Here is a 14,168-nt window from a genome sequence, read left to right as displayed (position 1 = left end):
ACTGACTAATCTTCATCAGAGCTTTGATTTGCCAGTGCCTTTTGTTTTACACACGGATTGTCCACATTATTGGCGCTATCACACTCCAGGTATGCACTTTTGCAAGTAGTGCATACTTGTTTAGACAAGATACAATTGTATAATATTTTCTATGAAAGTGATGGGTTGTACAATATTGTCTATGAAAGTAATGATGTCAGTGTCATTATTGCCATCTGATTTCATCATAGCAGCGCATTGTCAATATAACCAGGTGAGAGTGAAGAAGATTTTGCAACCAGATTAGCAAACAACCTAGAGCAACTCATTATCAAAGAGGGACCTGAGACTGTAAGTACTGGGTTAAAATTCAAGATAGCTATTGATTCTCTGATGACAGGATACATCCTCAAATTGGATTATTTGTGTGAAGCAGATTGCAGCATTTATTGCAGAGCCAGTCATGGGTGCTGGTGGTGTTATCCCTCCACCTGCTACGTACTTCGAGAAGGTCTGCTGCTTCACTTAATTCACATCTGTCTTTGTCACACATTTAGTATTGATGTGGTTTGTGGCATTTTGACAGATTCAACCAGTGTTGAAAAAGCATGACATCCTTTTTATTGCTGATGAGGTATAATATATTTTTCATGATTAATATATGTATTCTTATTCAAAACGACTTTTGGCTTCACCCCCTAAGTACGTTTTTTTTTTGTGATTGATATATATATTCTTATTCAAAACGATACTTGGCTTCACCCCCTAAGTTGAGTAAGGCTCACAGTTGTTGTGTGCTGCTTGATATATGTCTATGAGTGGACTCTCGGGATGAACTTGATAAAATCGAAGGGATTCCTCTTAAACCCTCAAGGGTGTAAAGGAAAGAATCTATTGTTTGGTTGAAGTGGGCATGCTACTGTGAAGCTCCTAGAGCTACAACTTTTATCAAATTTACAAAATGATAGATACTTGATTTATAAAGCTGGCATGAAGTGCTGCTCAAAAAGCCAAAAAACATAGACGAGAATTCTGCAGACTGGATGAGCATTGGACACAAGAAATGACTTATGGGGCACATAATAGTTGTTAGTAAAGTAGCAACAAGATACAGATACAGATGCAGTCAAAACTTGGAGAGAAAACTCATGGACAAGTGGGGAATGGAGTCAGGAAAAAATTGAGCCACTGTGGGCAGTACATCACCCCTTTATAGAGCACTGATGCCAATCTTGATAATATTACATGGAGAATGGAAATATGCCATTCTCCATGGCAATAGGGCTGCTCTTCATATTCGAAAGGGAAGAATGGCACTAGTGCCATTGTACTCACAATTTCCTGTTATGATTGCTTTCTGCTACCTGTTTTTTCTTGATTTTGTGTGCTTTGGTGCTCCGACTATATTATGATATTTCAAATGTAGTGGAAGAGTTGGGTTTAAGTTCTTCATACAAATTCCTTTGGGACCTAGGAATTGGCATTGGTGCCATTCTACATATGAGGTTATAGATAACTTTTTTTTGCTTTCAACTTATATTGTAGAGAATGGTAGGAATGCCACTCTTCATATTCGAAAAGGAATCCCTTTTAGGATAGTGAGAAGTGCACTAGTATCATCCTGCTTATGCAGCCATTCTGCCATTCTTGCAAGATTTGGGTTTAATTGCTTCATTACAATGTGAGGAATGACACTGGTGCCAGGTTATAGAGAAGATTTTTTTGCTTTCAATCTATGAGGAGCAAATAATCTTGTTGTTGCTGGAAACATATATGAAAACATAGCACTAAGCAATTTGGAGCAGTCAAGGGCCAACAACTTTGAGGCCAATCCGGATCTACATCCAAATCCAACATCTTTGGATAAGCCAAGGATGACTGTGATATTCGACTTAAATGGCTTGCTATTGAATCGTTGTTATGTTGCATTAAATTTTAAAAGACGTTAGGGTCCTCTTGGATGGAGAACTTCTTGTCCCTTGGTTGAACAATTCATTCCAATCTTTGTATGAATACTTGTCACCTTCATAATGGAGAACAATAACCCCTCTCTTAAGGGAATCATGTAAAAATAACCCTAGCCCAGTGCTTGTAACGGTTGACTCTTGCATCTCAGAAGTCATCCTTTTTAGTCTGAAAGATTTCCTTGATTTGGATAGGAAACTTTGGTGTTCCACGTGGATCATATTCTAGTATGTATCTACTCAAGCATGATTTGAAAGTATATCTGTCTACGTGACAAATGACAAGTCTAATTACCTCCAAAAATGAAAGTAACGTAATTATGCAATTATAGTCATTGAGGCAAAATCCAAGAAAAATTCGGGCTTATACCTCGATGAAATACCATATGCATTTTGTACTTGCTTAGATAGGCCTTAGCAATTCTTTCTTGATAGGGGCATTTGTATCCTAGTTCTATAGCCAGATGAAAAGCTTGCATACTATTCATCCTAGAGAGGTGTAGAGCATCCCTTAGAAGTCTTATTTTTTATGTATTGAGTTGAGGCAACTGATCACTGCCACCATGACTTGGCCAGGAGATACACCCTCAGATTCTCTTATCACATGTATCCATGTCCCTCCCTTAGTCGGACTGCAAGAGGATACTTTTCTGTTTTGTATTCCATTCTTGACCATTGATGATTGTACTCATTTCATTCATCAAGAACTACTTTGACGACGTTGAAGTCTTCATGGCTCTCCACCACATCTAATTGTTCATAGTGATTACTCTTGATTATGCTGCACACATCATTAGATTATTGTTGGATGATATTACCTTTCATATGCTCTTGTGCATATTCTGTCTCTTTAACCTCACCAATACTAAGACTGTTTTCTTTAAAGATAGAGTAAGACTGTCTTTCATATGCTTTTGTGCATCTTTTGTCTGTTTAACCTCACCAATACTAAGACTGGTTTCTTAAGTATAGAGTAAGGCTGGGTGTCTTCCAACAAGCGATCGTTTCCCCCCAAAGATACACTATCAGAATGTTAGAATACAAAAGGTATTTGTCACACCCATGAATGAAATATTATCTGTATGAATGATACCCATAAATCTTTGATTCCAACCTTAGCTATGGCATCATTAAGACTAATCATCTTGTACCTCTTTGGCAAAACCCTTCGGAGTCTTAAGTACACACAAGCCGATTGAAGGTGGATCCCTAAAGTGACATGCTAAGAATGTATCACCTTTCATCTCCATATTTACCGAAGAGACGGTCCATAGAAAACAAGACTGCGAGCTAGAAGTGGCTTCTTTTGCACTTACAATCTGTTCAATATACTTGATCGCAGCTTGTGGCAAGTTTGGTGTTCGTTACCAACTTATAGCTTGTCTTTGAGCCATGCCTCACAACATCTATGCAAGCATTGGTAAATTTCTGCACCAATGTTGAAGTAGCTTGCAAGGTTGCTCCAATGTTGGAACATTCTCAATGGGTGCCGTAAGTTGAACACTATGTGGAGCTCTTCTTGTAGTGCCTTGTTCTACTTTATGCCCATGGCTTGTTGCAACCTGTAACTGATGTCGTTGTCTTGCCTAGATTTAAATAGGACAATTCAATCTCATCTTGGAACTGCTTAAGAAAACAAGGAAAGTCAACAGGGATTTCAAAGGGGGTAGTGTTGTCCATCCCAAAGCACCTTTGTACATGGTCTAGAAGATCAGCATTAAACAAGGCAGCATCAGATCTGAACTGAGTTATCAGCTCTGCAATTTTCCTTTGTTCCCGTGCATCCAATTGAGAAAAACTATATCAGCATGAAAATCAAGTTGGTTAAACTGAAAATTGTTTCTGGATTGAGTCTAGTGACATAAAAGCCCCTTTGCCAGAGAAGACAATTTGTCTTTAAATTCCTTCAAAGGTTGTCTATAGAGAATGTCAAAGCTGATTGCCTTTGGCTTTGCAAGGTTCAGGATTATAGATGGCTGATAGAATGGGATAGTTTTTCCACTTTGGAGCTCTCAAAGGTCTTAAAGAGCTTACATTCCTAACAAGGAGTTGAGCCTAGTCCTCTTGAGGATGGAGAAGCTGTTAGTGTTTAGTGTTTTGTGTTTTGAAACAGCAAAAGCAGCTGTTTTAGGTTTTCCCACAGCAGTAGACCCGCACAGAAGTTGGTATATAGCAAGGGCGACCTAAAAATTAGTCAAAAACAGTAAAATACATAATATTTAAATGCATGGCTTATGTACATATCCTAATGCCAAAAGGGAAAAAACTTGATGACAAATAAACCTCAAGGTATAATTAGTGGCTAGTGTGATCATCACAAGGCTTAAAGGATTTGGGACATGAAGCAAGGAATATCATTATAAGTAAGGATATCATCTTTGATGAAGAAGGTATTGGTTATACAACACGCAGCACATCAAGATACATCACTCTATAATACCATTGATCCAATGGAGGAAAAGAAAGATGACTCCATTGATGTTGAGGAGCTTTCATCTAAACCAATAAAGAGGAACCTAGAGTCCAAGTCTGAGCCTTGAGGACTACAAAGCCAAAGATAATCCCAAGTGGCAAGAAGCCATGAAGGAATCGCATGATATTATCATACAAAAGAAGACTTGGGAAATAGTAGAGTTACTACTGCCTTTTTGTATATTGAGGATTTTAGATGTTCTGCGGTCATGTACCCACTAGTTATATTTTGTAGAGAATGGAGGGGATCCCCTTCTTCTTTGAGTCTACGGCAGGATTGAGACGGCACTTTCAGCCTCAACCTTGGTTATGTTTCTCCTCTTTCTGATGAGTGTTTTTTCTCGTGCATTGCATGATGTATGGAAGCTTTGAGCTTGCTCTCACGGGTTTTGTTCATACTTAATGGAAGTCATTTTTTTGCCCCAGAAAAAAACATCCATTGCAAAGAAATGGGTCTACTAGATATGATATGATATGACTGTATTAGAGTCTGCTTGAGGCCCTACAGGATCTATGGGGCTGGCAATAACTTGAACTAATAGTGATCTCTTACAACTAGTGATAGAAAATATTACTAGGTGAGTACTTGTTGGGCTAGCCTGTGTACTCATCCTTGCACCGAGTTGCGGTGTTCCAAAACTTGTTTTAAGTACCTTCCTAGCTTTTGGCTGGCTGCTCCAGCAGATTTTTCAGACTATTTATGTTGTCCCCATAACCTTTTCTGAATGTACGTAGGCTCTACTTATTTTTTACCTCCCCTATGGGGCAGATTTTGCAAGTCCTTTCCTCTCTAGGGATCTTGGGTCTTGACCACCTGCCCCTCTCCACCTCCAGATTATTTAAACTGGTCAGGATTTTGCAGATAAGATGCCTCGTTGAAAATTGTTAACTTGCACAGCCTCCATTGCCTTGTGTGGTATCCTATTGACATCCATCTTCTCAACTTTGTTTGAGTTAATCCATAAACTGACATAATGCCTGCCCTTCTAGAGGTAATGTTCGTATCTTAACCAATGGGATGGGGTAGGGTATCTGTGCCTTAACCCCCAACTCTTCTATTAGGAAACGCTTGTGTAAAGTTTCTATTCTTTCCCAATAATTCTAGATAGCCCAAGTGCCCAAGCTAGACATCCGTAAATGATGATTATTTGTACCACCATAGTGTATAGAAACTTTCATTTCCCAGCTCCACAAATGCGTCTTCCTACATTTATTGCTGTACAGGGCTTTCGGGCCTCCCAGAATTCTCCTCTCCACACATGCATTCCATTTGTGGTTGTCTGTAAATTCCAGCCCTAGATTTTGTATGTGTTGACTATTTCAAAGGTTTCCCTTCAAAGTTGACATCAATATGTTTCTTGCATGTCCCGATCCACATCACTTTGTCTTGTCAATGTTGACCTGCATTCCTAAGTGTCTGCAAAAGTCTCCGCATCCAAATGTGCCTGCAAGTTCTCCTTGCTCTTCACAAAGAATACCACATAATCTACATTGGTAAGCAGTATTGAAGCATAACCTGCAATTCATATATCCTCCTTGCTGTGTATTCGCATCCACTCTTCCAAATCATCGATAAACAATCCAAAAAGATTTCGTGAGAGGGGGCAGCCTTGCTTTATCCCATGTGGCATATGACAGCTTTCTCCTTAGAGCATGACCCATCCACTAGTAGCTGTGCTATTTCTGCTAGTACTCTCTCATAGAGTCGGTATGTGGCCTTTCTAAGCCCTTGAGGGACTTGAATCTTTTCCAGTCTTTCCCACAACTTTTTACGAGGGACTATGTCAAATGCTTTCTTGAAATCTACAAAATAATAGTAGATCGCCTCTTTCTTGTGCTAACTCCCTCTGTTGCAGCTCTTATGGCAACCAGATGGTTTACTGTCAAGAGCTTGGGACGAAACCCTACTTCATATAGTGCCCTAACTCCATGTTCCTCCACCCATTTACTGATTTTTTGTTCAAGGATAGTGCCGTTTAGCTTTGCCATTAGGCTGCTCACCACGATTGTCCGGTAGTTCTTTGCCAACTTGCTATCTCCCCCCTTGTGGATTGGTACGATTCTACTAAGCGGGCATTCTGGGGGAAACCCTTCCTCTAGAGCCATGTTCATATGCCTGGTAAGATTTTCTCTCCCCCTATGTTAGCATTTTTTCTACCAGCCCTTATGTGTCTAGAGCCTTCCCATTAGCTTGCTTTTTCAAACCTTTACCCATGTCTTCCCATCAGCTAGATACAAGCCAAGAGATGTGAAAATTTTAAGAAGCATAAATCCACATTGGTATCACGGGGATTAGACATAGATTATGAAGGAATCTTTGCGCCTGTAATCAAGCATAATACAATCACATTGATTGTAGCCCTAGCCACTGACTATGTCTAGGCCTGTTATCACATGAATGTTAGAACCGCTTTTCTTAACCAGGATCCAAAAGAGGAAGTCTATTTGGACCAGCCTCATGGATTTGAGGTTGAAGGCAAGGAGAAAGAGGTCCGAAGCTGAAAATAGATTTGTTTGTATTAAAGCAAGCACCTCCTACTTGGTACTCAAAGATAGATCTCTCTCTCTCTCTCTCTCTCTCTCTCTCTCTCTCTATTCATACATCTAACTCTATTTCAAAGTGGGCAAAAAGCGCATCTACTTCAAGCTATCCTATCGATATTATGGTCCTTTTCAGGTGTTGCAGGTAATAAATGATGTCTCAGTCCGATTGAGACTTCCAGAGCATTGGAAGATCCACAATGTCTTCCACATAAGCTTGGTGAAACCCTTCATTGGGGAACCACCTCAAGAGCCCACACTGGACGATGCACCTGAAGTAGAGGACACTAAGATCTTGTTGATCCCAGAGCAAATTATTTTGCATAACTTCACTACGGGACGTCGAGGCACGACTCGCAAAATGTACCTTTTGAAGTTCAGAGGGCTCCCATCCACCGATGCCCAATGGGTGGACAGAGCTACATTTCAGGAGTGTCCTGAAATCCTGGATGCTTATGAGGAAGCATTTCAGTTGCGGACAACCGAATGAAAGACGGAGGGAATGTCATCCTGCTTCAACATGTATCCACTTGCTTGGTACTATTTCTTTTTGTTTTTCAATAGTATGCTTATTAAGAAATGAAATGTTTTCCTTCTGTTCAGTTACGGACAATGGGGACTAGGTCTAGCATTTGAGGGTGGACCCCCTTGCTTGGGGTTATGGGCATTAGTGATCCACAAGAGTGATGGCCTCTCTTTGAGAGGGACATCTAGAAACCACACCCCACCTGAGTACCCAAACATGGGACCAATCAAATGCACAGATTGCATACCGACCTAGGAACCATTCAAGAGAATGTTCCCTGAGCTTTGGGTGTGGGCCTGGCAGCATGCCAAGAGTAATGGAGATACAAGATAAGACGACAAACAAATGAGCTCAGTATGGCTCAATTATGACCTTAGAGTACGTCAATAGATAGTCTAAGCTGTTAGGAACCCGTGGGTGCGATCAGAATTAAATTCTGACAACTTTGAAATTTTAGGGTTTTTGGGAGTGACGTGGCAGCTGACACGTGGCAGAGTGCCACATGGAATCTGAGCTGGCAGGTCAGTCCACCTGTCCCACACATGTGGCAGCATGCATGGCAAGTGGCAGGGCATGCAGGCCAAGTGTTTGGCCCCAAATCTGGTAGATTTGGGGCAGGTTGTGGGCTGTCCTCTTTGGGACTGCAGCCCACCAAAAATCTGGGACAAGTGTCCACCTTCCACTCTAGGTCTAGGGGGGGGGCTGAGCCTATAAAAGAAGGCCTCTCCCCTTCATTCCACACATGAAAATTTCGTCACTTTTCTTCTCCCTCCTTTTGGATGATGCAGCAGAACCTCTCCAGCTCCTTGGGTGCAGCCAGCTTCTCCCCAGGCCATTCTCTCACCTCAGCAGCACTTTCTCTCTCTACAACAGCACATTCTCTCTCTACAGTTCCAGCCCCTCCTCTCCAGAAATCTGCCCCCTCTCAGCTCTTCTGGAACAGCAGCAGCATCCTCTCTCCTTCACCTAGCCTGGAGCAGCCACAGCCCCTTTCTCTCTCCTGCTGCAGTCTTTCTCTCTCTACTGCAGAATTTCTCTCTCTACTGTTCCAGCCCATTTCCCTTGCAGAAATCTGCCTTTCTGTGCACCTCTGGAACAGCAGCTCCTCTCTTACATCTCCCTTGGGATCAGCATTGGCACTCTCTCTCTACAGCTATCACTCCATAAAAGCTTTCTCTCTCTAGCCTACAGGCTGTTTTTCTAAGCTGTTCTCATTCCAGCCCCATTTCCACACTCTCCTCACCCAAGGTAGCTTCAGAGGCATCAAGGACTTCATCTACAAAAGGGTCAAGTCACGAAGGGAGCCTGTATTGTCAAGTTTATCTCATTTGCAGCACTATTTCATGTTGTTTCTACTATCTTTCTAGAAACTAGTGTTTGTCTCTAATGTTGGATGTAAGTGGTGATTGTTGCAGGCTTCTTCCTTGTGGATTGGGCAAGCCAAGAGCTGAAACCTGAGCTTGGAGTCCTCCTTTTTGTTGTCTACCTTGTACATATGCTCTTGAGTCCTGTATCTAGGTCCTAGGTTTTCACTGAGTTCATTAGTTTGGAAGGTGCATTGCACCTTGGTCTTGTATCTCCATTTTCAAGAATAAAGTGAGCCTGGATAAGGGGGGGGCCCCGTCTTGGCCCCTCAATCATATTGCATTCTCCAATGATGTCACTTTGTGTTTAAGCTGTATAAGTCTTAATTCCAGCTTAATTGCAAACTCTTAAGTTCAAGTATATGTGTTTGGCAACTCGCAATCATCTCATTCAAATGCCTTTGCAAAATCCGTTGTTTGAATTGATAGAAAGCACCGAGTAGTTTACATTCAATACATCTCGAGCCATCATGCGTCAGGAGCAGTTCACATTTGCGGGGTCCTCTGTTGAGATAGTTTCATCATACACTTATCTTGGGGTTATCTTGTCTGGATCCAGCTTCACTTTGAGACCCGCGATGCAGGCACGCTTGAGTAGAGGGTATGCCTCATTGGCAGGCTAGAGAGGCAGTGCTTCCTCTCACACTTTCAGGATCCACGCACCAAGGGGTTGCTTTTTGACTCCTTGGCTCGCCCAGCGGGGATGTACGGCAGCCCTTGTTGGGGGCCAGACTTGTTGGATAAAGAGTGGGCCCATGTGGAGCGGCTACAGGTTCTCATGCTATCACGAATGATTCATGGTAAGTCATCCGTTCCTCACCGGATCATTTAGGCTGAGTTTGGGTCACCCCCTTTACAGCTAGATGCTGCATTTCAGGTCATCACATATCTGTACCGAGTTAGGGAATATGGGGATTATACCTCGGGGCGTAGCAGGCTACCATGGATAGCTCTATCCTCTTCTATGGCACTTGTAGCAGGAGGAGATCAGAGGTGCTGGTATGCACGTACAGAGAGATGGTTTGAGCGACCGGGGCTCCACATGGATAGACTACCTCCCTTCCAGTATAGCATGGATGCTCTGTTCTCTCCTCTTATCACACGAGGTCAACTAGGTTATCCGTGAGGATCTACTACAGCTACACACTTTTCGGACCTGGTTGGAACCGAGTGAACTCCCAGTGAAGCTTAGCTTCTATAGAGATCACTTTTTACATATCAGAGCGGAGGGTTTCATTGACCCACCAGGATACACACAGATTCACCTACCCCACTCGATGAGGATCTCTCTTGGGCAGTTCCGGGTCTCTTCACACAGACTTCGCATCGAGAGTGGCAGAGCAGAGCGACTACCGAGGGAGCGGCGCATATGCACACTATGTGACATACAAGAGGTTGAGACAGAGGAGGATTTCATCTTCCAAGTGTGATCTGTGTGTCGACCCTCTGTCTGAGCTGTCGGGTCACGGGCTCCGGGTCACGGTCATGTCGAGGCCTCGTCTTATTGGGGTCCATGTGATCTAGCTTAAAGAACTCCGTGATAGAGCTCTGAGAGGGATCAACCGAGGAAAAGATCTGCTTCTGTCTCCGTGCTCGGATTATCCTCTCGCGGTGTCTAAGTGCCTCATGAATGAAACCTGCCAAACACCGCTGGTTTGGGTAGGAGAGGAAATGGGCTAAAATCCCATAACTATCTCTGAAGAGGCAGTGGAAATGTCCTCGGATCTCATAGTACACAGGACACCTGACATCCCCTCCTTGTTTAGAGTTGGAGCCCGACCGACGGGGGTCACAGTAGCCTTGGTTAGACGCAGTGCTATGACCAGGAGACGTGCCAGGACCGCACCTCTGAGTGCCCGACAACATTCTATTGCCGACTTCATGCCTCCACTGCCTCGTCCATCCTGATATCTTGCTGTTGCTGGGGATGATGATGATATTGATGATGATGTTGAGATTGATATATAGTCGACCATCGACATGACTATGTTGTACTTAGGACTTAGTACTGCCATTCTACATTTTTTGCATTTTTTGCATTTTGCATTTTGCATTGGTATGGACGCTCGTTTAGTAGCTCCACTACCACAGCTTGTTCTCAGTCAGCCCACCCTCCCACACCCCATTGGGACTGCCTCAGCCATTCCAGTGTCATCTCCGTTCCTCACTCAGCCACCGTCCAGTTTTCGAACTCAGTCCCACTCTTTAATGCCGCAGTCACCACAGTTTCAGCATGGACATGGGTGGACTTATACTCCAAAGGCCCGTGAGACCCTACTCACGGAGATACATAGTTGCTGTGAGCGTGAGATGGAGCTGGCTCGCTTCGCACGGGAGCAGGTCCGCTTCAATTAGGAGCAAGGTCCGCTTCAACCAGGAGCAGCAGAGCCGCATCATACAGGAGCATCATGGGATCCCCTGTCTTCACATCTCGCATTATTGACTTCACTGTAGCACCTCTCCCCCCAGGGGCTGATCATACATACCTTTTCTTTCGCATCTCCACCTCCCTTCGCACAGCACCTTTCACCTCACTCAGTGCTTACTCCATCTACCACGATATACGCTTTGATCGGGATCACTCACCTTCTTACTCTAGCCGTTTGTACATACTTCTCGCTTATATTGACTTCATATCCCTTTTAGAGGATCGTGCTGCCCTTGTCACTCGCTCACTACACGAGGCTGCCATTCACGCTTTTCCCCACACCACCCACTCCACCCACCCACCACCCCCTGGAACCGTACCCTATAATAGTTGGTACGATGATGAGTGTAAGGCCTTATGCTGTCAACTCAGATTCGAAACCAAAAACAGTCTTTCGAGTGTACCAGATACGCTACGTGCATACCGTAGATTGGTACGGAGGAAGAAACTAGACTTCGTTCGTCGAAACGAGGAGGAGCTACTGAACATTTTGTTTAGTAACAACTCTAAGGACTTCTAGCGGAGATTTCTAGAAGGACGGTCCCCTCCGCCACTCACTGACACCCATATCTGGTTTGATTATGCACGCACACTTTATGACATCCCAAATCAGCTAGTCCCTAGCCTCTCACACATGCCTCGTCCCACATCCTGCACCCTCTTCACTAGAGGAGGGGTAAAGGATGCTGTAATGAAACTTCATAATGGCTAAGCGAAGGATCATGAGGGACTATGCACTGAGTTCATTGCATATGGGATTAACCTCCTAGCCTCGATCTTAGCAAAGCTTTTCAATGTAGCGGTTTGTTTAGGATTTCCACACACTTAGACCATTAACACTATCTCACCCATCCACAAGGCAGGGGATCCCATGAGCCCGGAGAACTACATGACCATTGTGATTGGACATGTCATGTCCAAGATTTATGCATCAGTACTTGACTCCGAGGTTAGCAGACTTGCAGAGTGTCCAGGACTCAGAGCAGCAGGACAGACCGGATTCCGGTGTGATCATGGAACCATGGACCACATTCTGACGCTCAGATGTATCATCGAGGAGGCGAGGTCACGAAAGCAGAGGGTTTATTGTTGCTTTGTGGATTTTCGCAACGCATTTGACATAGTCTCGAGCCCGCCTCATACGGTGCCTAAAGGACTTGGGTTATGACCAGGAGATCATTTGGGCTGTCATGGCACTTTACGAGAGAGTTTTTGGCAGAGTTCAGGCAGGATCCGGATGGACAGACGAAATCATGAGTACCATCGGGGTCAAACAAGGGTGTCCTTTGTCGCCTACCTTGTTTGGTCTCTACATTGACGAGCTTGAGACAGTGATGCAGACACAGGGGGGTGTAGGTCGCTCTCTTGCGGGCACGCTGATGCAAATTTTGCTCTATGCAGATGATGTGGCTCTCTTGTCTTCCTCAGCAGAGGGGCTTCAGAGACACCTAGACGCACTACAGTCCTTTTGTGAGTCTCATGATTTGAAGGTCAACCTGGGTAAAACCAAGGTCATGATCTTCAATACATCTCGAGCCATCATGCGTTAGGAGCAGTTCACATTTGCGGGGTCATCTGTTGAGATAGTTTCATCATACACTTATCTTGGGGTTATCTTCTCCGGACCGAGCTTCACTATGAGACCCGCGATGCAGGCACGCTTGAGTAGGGTATGCCTCATTGGCCAGGCTAGAGAGGCAGTGCTTCCGCTCACACTTTTCGGATCCACGCACTAAGGGGTTGCTTTTTGACTCCTTGGCTCGCCCAGCGGGGATGTATGGCAGCCCTTGTTGGAGACCAGACTTGTTGGATACAGAGTGGGCCCGTGTGGAGCAGCTACAGGCTCTGATGCTATCACGGATGATTCGTGGTAAGTCATCCGTTCCTCACCAGATCATTTAGGTTGAGTTTGGGTCACCCCCTTTACAGCTAGATGCTGCATTTCAGGTCATCACATATTTGTACCGAGTTAGGGAATATGGGGATTATACCTCGGGGCGTAGCAGGCTACCATCGATAGCTCTATCCTCTTCTATGGCACTTGTAGCAGGAGGAGATCAGAGGTGCTGGTATGCACGTACAGAGAGATGGTTTGAGCGACTGGGGCGCCACATGGATAGACTACCTCCGTGCCAATATAGCATGGATGCTCCGTTCTCTCCCCTCTTATCACATGAGGTCAACTAGGTTATCCGTTATGATCTACTACAGCTATACACTTTTCGGACCTTGTTGGAACCGAGTGAACTCCCAGTGAAGCTTAGCTTCTATAGAGATCACTTCTTACATATCAGAGCGGAGGGTTTCATTGACCCACCAGGATACACACAGATTCACCTACCCCACTCGATGAGGATCTCTGTTGGGCAGTTCTTGGTCTCTTCACACAGACTTCGCATCGAGAGTGGCAGAGCAGAGCAACTACCCAGGGAGCGGCGCATATGCACACTATGTGACATACAGGAGGTTGAGATAGAGGAGCATTTCATCTTCAGGTGTCCTGTGTACTATGAGATCCGAGGACGTTTCCACTGCCTCTTCAGAGATAGTTATGGGATTTTAGCCCATTTCCTCTTCTACCCAGACCAGCCGTGTTTGGCAGGTTTCATTCATGAGGCACTTAGACACCGCGAGAAGATACTCTGAGCACGGAGACATGAGCAGACTTGTTCCTTGGTTGATCCCTCTCAGAGCTCTATCATGGAGTTCTTTCAGCTAGATAACATGGACCCCAACGAGACGAGGCCTCGACATGACCGTGACCCGGAGCTTGTGACCCGACAGCTCAGACAGAGGGTCAACACACAGATCACACTTGGAGACATCTCCTCCTTGTTTAGAGTCGGAGCTCGACCGATGGGGGTCACAGTAGCCCTGGTTAGACGTAGAGCTAC

At 44.4% G+C, this 14,168-nt stretch overlaps 1 protein-coding gene across 1 annotated transcript in view; it reads left to right on the top strand.

Annotated features, from left to right (window-relative positions):
- The window catches only part of POP2 (Pyridoxal phosphate (PLP)-dependent transferases superfamily protein), a 131,151-nt gene that overhangs the window by 31,791 nt on the left and 85,192 nt on the right, over window positions 1-14,168 (top strand). The window contains exons 9-12 of the mRNA XM_087395108.1: window positions 1-89; window positions 254-330; window positions 416-490; window positions 566-613. Of these exons, the coding sequence (XP_087251234.1) occupies window positions 1-89; window positions 254-330; window positions 416-490; window positions 566-613 (289 nt within the window). The remainder of the gene's footprint in view (window positions 90-253; window positions 331-415; window positions 491-565; window positions 614-14,168) is intronic.

The sequence above is a fragment of the Dipteris shenzhenensis genome, chromosome 24 (assembly GCF_047967505.1).
Source record: "Dipteris shenzhenensis isolate YYH24624 ecotype China chromosome 24, Dip_SZ_1.0, whole genome shotgun sequence".
Lineage (NCBI taxonomy): Eukaryota > Viridiplantae > Streptophyta > Polypodiopsida > Gleicheniales > Dipteridaceae > Dipteris > Dipteris shenzhenensis.
This window is presented reverse-complemented; position numbering and strand designations above follow the sequence as displayed.